General features: G+C 35.1%; 1 protein-coding gene across 1 annotated transcript; it reads right to left on the minus strand.

The window, feature by feature from the left end:
- Positions 1-626: 626 nt before the first annotated feature.
- Positions 627-5,798, minus strand: LOC114397985 (microtubule-associated protein 70-2-like). The gene is made up of 11 exons (XM_028360080.1): positions 5,336-5,798; positions 4,920-5,005; positions 4,580-4,645; positions 4,320-4,490; positions 3,991-4,161; positions 3,709-3,864; positions 3,453-3,599; positions 2,656-2,727; positions 2,036-2,575; positions 1,770-1,954; positions 627-1,060 (listed from the first exon to the last, which is right to left on the minus strand). The coding sequence occupies exons 1-11, from the start codon at positions 5,484-5,486 to the stop codon at positions 1,042-1,044; spliced, it is 1,764 nt and encodes a 587-aa protein (XP_028215881.1). The 5' UTR covers positions 5,487-5,798; the 3' UTR covers positions 627-1,041.
- Between the last annotated feature and the right edge of the window lie 327 nt (positions 5,799-6,125).

A 6,125-nucleotide genomic window follows, 5' to 3' on the forward strand; every position in this document is an offset into this window, starting at 1 on the left:
TTCGAATAAAGACTAGGATTGAGTAAACCTTTCCTTCCTTTTGTCACTCTTACCGATTAATGAAATTAACTGGCTAGAATTTTATTATCATATATTGCGTTCCTTTGAAATTTGAAACTGAAAATAAGTTAGATACAGTATTAGAATTAAAATTAAGTCAATTATTTAATCTCTAAATATTAAATTCTATAAATTAGTTTTATTTGAAATTAAATAAAAAGTCCTTGTATTGCAATGAATACTAATTAGTTAATTTTAGTTTTTGAATGAAAGTATTTCTAAGATTAAGATCCTCTAATATCAATTTTTGTCTATGTATAAGATAGAAACGCAAAATTATAGTATCACCCATCGTTATTTGAGTAAACTCTTAATTTTACTTTTGCGTATTTCTTTTTAATAATATATTTGCTTTTGTGTATTTCTTTTTTATAATATATGATATTGTTATATTACTAGAAATAGTAGAGACAACTCTAGCGTGAGCACAATGCTTGGTCACTAAAGACTTCTGACTCGGGCCAAGGGCAGACCTTTGTCAGTTACAAATTGGTAATTCTGTTTTTGTTAGATTTCGTTACCATAAATAAGAATGTCCAACAGCTTTTGCATTAAACAACCAAACGTGAACATGAGCGGCATCAATATATTTTTCCCAAGAGTTCGGTGAAAATAAAGAAAACTTCAAACCAGTTTAGACTATAATCAATCCAGATTAGGTACAGCCCAAAGGTTGAAACTCAAAGCATTTTGAAATAACTTTTGAGCGAGCTATATTCAGATACACTTCCACAAATCAAGTGGAACCACTAATTCTAAATTTTCTTTCTGAAGATGGTATACAAAAAAATATACAAGACATGGATGCCCTACAAGAACACAAGGTCCCTTCTTTACACCTTACCCCTGGTCGAGACAGCTTAAATACAGGAGATAGGGAAAAGAGAATAAAAAATGATAAATCAACAACAATATTCAGCACATGGGGGAAGAATTCCTTAGAGAGTTACACAGGATCACAGGCAATGCCAAGGAGTTTGGCTAAAAGTTACGTGCACTCCTGAAAATCCAATGAAAAGTGCTGTGAATATCCGCAAAAAAATGATAGCATCATTTCACCGCAACATACAAGAGCATCCCTTGATAAAATGCTTACAGTAAAACTATGTTTTAAAGATACCAGCCTTTGTGTTATAACTTATACCAAATATTAGGACTGAAATCCCCTCCATTTTCAGGATCAAACTGTTTCAGTTATCCTAATGCATTGTAAAGTATCTGGAACCAGACCAGGCAGGGTAATTACTCAAGTACCAGATGAATTACCCAATAGGTAGCAGTTCTAATTCAAATACAAAAGGCAATGGGACCATCTTAGCTTCAGTTATGAATTATGATAAGCAGCTGCATTTCAATATTAAACGTTGAAGCTCATATTGACATCATATATTTTTATATATTAATATCCTTTAAAGTGCAGGGCGCACCTAAATTTGGGCAATCATTCATGAGAAACTCAATAAGTTCTCACAAATTCATATATTGCTATCAAGTTGCTCGTACTTTCTAAATATTTAAACAGTTGGAGTTTTTCATCAATGATGAATGCCGATCCACTCTGTACCTAACACACCAATCTGGAGGAGCCAAATCTTATATTTTGACAGTGATAAAACCATGTTCAAGTAGAAAAATATGTATTTTTATACTTAACTATGAAGAATAAAAGACACAATATCACACAAAGGGAAAAAAAAAAAAAATTTGACCTGGAAGAAATTGACTGGGAATTTACAGCCCCCCTAGGAGCACTTGCTCGCCGTGCCCTATGATCATGTTCCTTGCTAATCCGCATTGCGGCAACCTCCTTTTCCATAGAAGCAACTTCCCTACGCATTTTTCTGGCCTCAACTTCCATAGCCTTGCTCAATGTATCAACCTTCTTTGCCAACATCTTCCAACATTAAAACAACAAACTGAATTAGATGAGGGAAAGTGTGGAATCAGTAATCTTATTTAAGAAATGAGATGATACCTCTATTGCATCATCCTTATCTTTAAGAGTCAGGTCTTTTTCATGACAAGCCTTCCTCAGAGATATAACCTCTTTTTGCAACATGTCATACAGCATTCCTGAAACATAGTCTTCATTTTCTGATTTAGATTTTTTGACTGGAGTACCATTTGCACTCTCCTCGTGTGTAGTAATTGTTTCACTGGTGATGGTCTGAATGTTGGAGTTTCTTGGCATGTTATCTAGCCCATTCGCATCTGAAGTTGGCCTCTCTCTCTCCAAGTTTCTACTACCACCATCGAATGATCTCGATGAAAGTTTGGCATGTTTTAGTAACACATTAGCACTGTTTGATCTTAGAGACCCTGGTCTCGAAATTGAGGTTTTCCTAGATTGATATCCATTGGAAGAAGATGCAGAGAGACTCTCAGCTCCACCAAAAGACTGTCTCCGCGAAGGCCCAGTGGCAATGTTTCTTCCATCTGATACAGTGAATTTGGAATTACCATTAGATGTCTTAACCCTTTCCTCCAAAACTTTGAAGCGCAATTGATATTTTTCCTGTCATATCAATTAAATATTTTAGAAGAGGCTTTTCGATACGAATTGAGTGTTTGGAGTCAGATAAACATATTATATACCTTCATTTGTGCCTCTGCCTTTGCAGTGCGCTCAGCTATAGCCAATTTATCACGTAATTGTTGCATTTCACCCTACAAAATAATGGAATTAATTCAAGTTTCTAATAAAAAATCAACAACTCCATCTAATTTATGTGCTATCAAATAACTTCATTCTAGCACTCAAATTCTTGCAAATAATATCAAAAACATTTATCAGCTTCTCTTACAGTTTTTCCACTTATGACTGACTACTGGTTTCAAATCAGGGAAGCACTTTGTCATTTTTTTATCAGCCAATGTTAGTTGTTAGTTTTTGCTATGTTAATCGATGACAAGAATATACAGGGAATGTATGGTATATAGCAGAAAAATAGAGATATAATAGTAAAAACAAATAATCTATATAAAATAGTAAAAATAAATAATGGGAAGTCACAGGGTAGAAAGCTATACAATACTTCTGTGTTGGCTCCAAAACCTGAGCTAGAAACACCTGCCTCATCAACATGGCAGGAGGAGGCAACAAGAGAAATACAAATTGCGATAGCTACTTTGTTGATCAATTTTATTTCTTTCATTCCCTCTCTCTACCAGTCAATGGTCCTCAAACCTTGGCATTAGATATATAAACATCCAACCACAATGTAACTAAGAAGACTAGTGTAAAAGATTAGAACAGGAAAAATCGGTAAATGACATATTGTATGTATGACAAAACATCAATCAACAGGTGTATTTTGCAAAACATCTGCTGCAAGAAACATCCAAATAACTTGCAAAAGACAGCAAAAGCAATTTCTGAGCTGTTTACATGCCTGAAAAAATTTTCTTTCTTCTAGCCACTGCTTCACAGGCATCACTTTATCATTAGCATCTTTCCACTCATTTGCAACTACAGTCGCAACCCTGTTCGCAGTAACTTTGGCACGTGCTACTTCCCGCTCCAAAATTTTCCTTTCATCCTATGTCAATTTTGAAGGTTAGAACTTATAAGCAGCCAAGAGCATCTACAATAGACTCAAAACAACAAACAGTATATATGATGATTATCTAAAGAAGGTTAATATTTACATTCATCTCTTGCACTTTACGCTGGTAATCACGGACAGCATTAGCAGCAGCCCCACCAGCCAAGACAGCCTCTTCAAGCTCACGAACAGTTTGAGTTAGTTTTTCAACTTCAGCAACCTTTTGCCGAAGCATTTTGTCCAAGATTTTGTTCTCCTCCTAACATAAGAGTGTAACATACTTCATTAAATTTTGCATTCCACTAATTGAGTATGTAAAATATGTGCCTTACTAGCAAGTATAAGCAAAAATTATTTTTTTTTCAAAAAAAAAAGAATCACAAACCTGGCATATTTCAATCTGTTTCATTAACTCTTGATTTTTGTTTTGCAGATCATCAACCAAGGATGCTTTTGCCAAAGCAATCTGAACAGTTCTCTCAGCCTCAAGAAGAGCAGCCTCCTTCGATTTGGTTAGCCGACCCAGTGCTCTGTTGTCATCCTGCAGCTTTGCCACCTAAAATAATATAGCAGCAAGGATAAATAATATATACCCCTTTGGTCTTGATTCTGATCATGGAATGAGCATCCATGGGACATTGAATAACTGAATAAACTACCATCCGGTCCCAGCTAAAAGCTAATTCAATGCATAACATAGCCATCAAAATGTACCTCCATCCTAGCAAGCTTGAGTTCTGCCTCCAGGGGTGCAATAATCGCTTCAATAGGAGGCATTTCATCGTCTTTCTGTGCAGCATGAACCCTTCGAAGTGTGGCTTCTGCAGCAAATTGTGCAGCCAGTGCTGCCCTTTTCTCCTCATTGATTTTTTTTATTTCAAGGTTCTGTCAAACATATAAGTATTAAGTGGCACTGGAATAATGGTTTTTGCAAGAAGTGAAGAAAAAATTCAACGAGGAAATATCTAGTGTACCTTACTTTCCAGAAGAGCTTCAGCTGCTTTTAGCTTTTCATCCACCTTGATCAGCTCATCTGTTAGCTGAGATGATTAAACAAATGAAAACACAGGTGTCATAATATTGAAATTTGAAATTTTTAACTACCGAAATCTTCATTGCACACTGACTTCACGTAGCAAAAGCCTCTCAACATTTATACTTCAAGTCAGAGAATTACTAAAAGCAATTTTCTGAACCGCAATTTGATGGTCCAACGAGATAGACACTATTCTATTTCACAAATTAATTTTCTTAAAAAATTACAAAGCAGATTAACAGCTTTGAACATTTAGAGAATTTGAAGCAGAAAGATACCTCTTCAACCCCCTTTTCCTTAAGACGCTCTGAATTCCTCAATGACTTAATTTCCGCAAGTGCATCCCCAAGCTCTCTATCTTTCTCTGCAAACCAGCCAATCCATTGTTAAAAAAAACATAATAAAAAACAATCAAAATAAACCACACACAATTTAAAGATTATTCACTAAACAAAAATAAAAATAAAAATAAACGCATTGCCATAAATATGAATAAACTAACAGCATTTTTCAATTAACTTTTTATAAGCTCAATTTTAGCAAGCTCCAGAATCCAGATAGAGAAATTGAGAAGAAGCGACTTTTTATTTATTTTCGGTTTTTATCAAGTTCAATACAGCACAATTTTTCACACGATTGAAGAGGTATTTGATATAATATTTTTTTTATTTTTTGAAGTAGAAATGGTGCATGCCTCGGAGTTCGTTCTGGAGGCGCGTGAGCTCGACGCGGACCGGATCGGAGCCATGGAAGAGGGAGATGAAGTCGTCGGAGGGCTTCTTGGGGCGACCCTTCAAGGCCTTCGCGTCGGCGTCTCCGGCATTCCCAATGTGGGTGCTCGCCATCACAGATCTGCTAATGCTTGCTTCAATCTCATATAACAAACAAGAAAAAGATGAACCCTAACCACAATTTCAAAATCAAAAACCAACCACAGAGAGAGAGGGAGAGAGAGAGAGAGAGAGAGGTGTGTTTGTATTTTTGTAATGTGTGTGTGTGTGTGTTGTGTTACTGTGTTAGTTTGTTGTGGTGTTGTGTGTGTAGTGACAGTGATATTAAGGAGTAGGCAGTGTTTGGAAGAGAAATAAGTCAAGGATTTTAAATAGGGAAGGGAAGATAGTGATGATGATGAGTGGCACTGAGATAAGGTAAAGTAGCAAGTGCATGTTTATTCACAGTCAAAAATATTTTAGGTTTCAATGCAAATCATAAAAATAAGAATCATAATTTCTTTATAAAATTATACGCGGTTATTCTCAATTCAGACTGAGTATTGAGAGACCAGGGTCCTAATCCATATACCAAAAACGCAAAAAGGTCCAAAACTATTGTTATGTTTTTGTCTGTATACTATTTAAAAAAAAAAAAAAACTCAGTTAAATTGTTTTTCTAAGTCCAGTTAAATTGTTAAAACTTCAGAATAATATTACTTATTAATTTTTACTTGTTTAAAGTAATAATGGGGATTGTATTTAAAATTTTAA

The sequence above is a fragment of the Glycine soja genome, chromosome 19 (assembly GCF_004193775.1).
Source record: "Glycine soja cultivar W05 chromosome 19, ASM419377v2, whole genome shotgun sequence".
NCBI classification, from domain to species: Eukaryota; Viridiplantae; Streptophyta; class Magnoliopsida; order Fabales; family Fabaceae; genus Glycine; species Glycine soja.

Bases quoted from the DNA above. Each gene is read 5' to 3' on its own strand.
- LOC114397985 (XM_028360080.1), bottom strand. From the start codon at position 5,486: ATGGCGAGCACCCACATTGGGAATGCCGGAGACGCCGACGCGAAGGCC. The intron at 4,162-4,319 runs GTACATTTTGAT...ATATTATTTTAG, and splicing joins TCAAGCTTGCTAGGATGGAG to GTGGCAAAGCTGCAGGATGA. The intron at 3,865-3,990 runs GTTTGTGATTCT...CTCTTATGTTAG, and splicing joins AACAGATTGAAATATGCCAG to GAGGAGAACAAAATCTTGGA.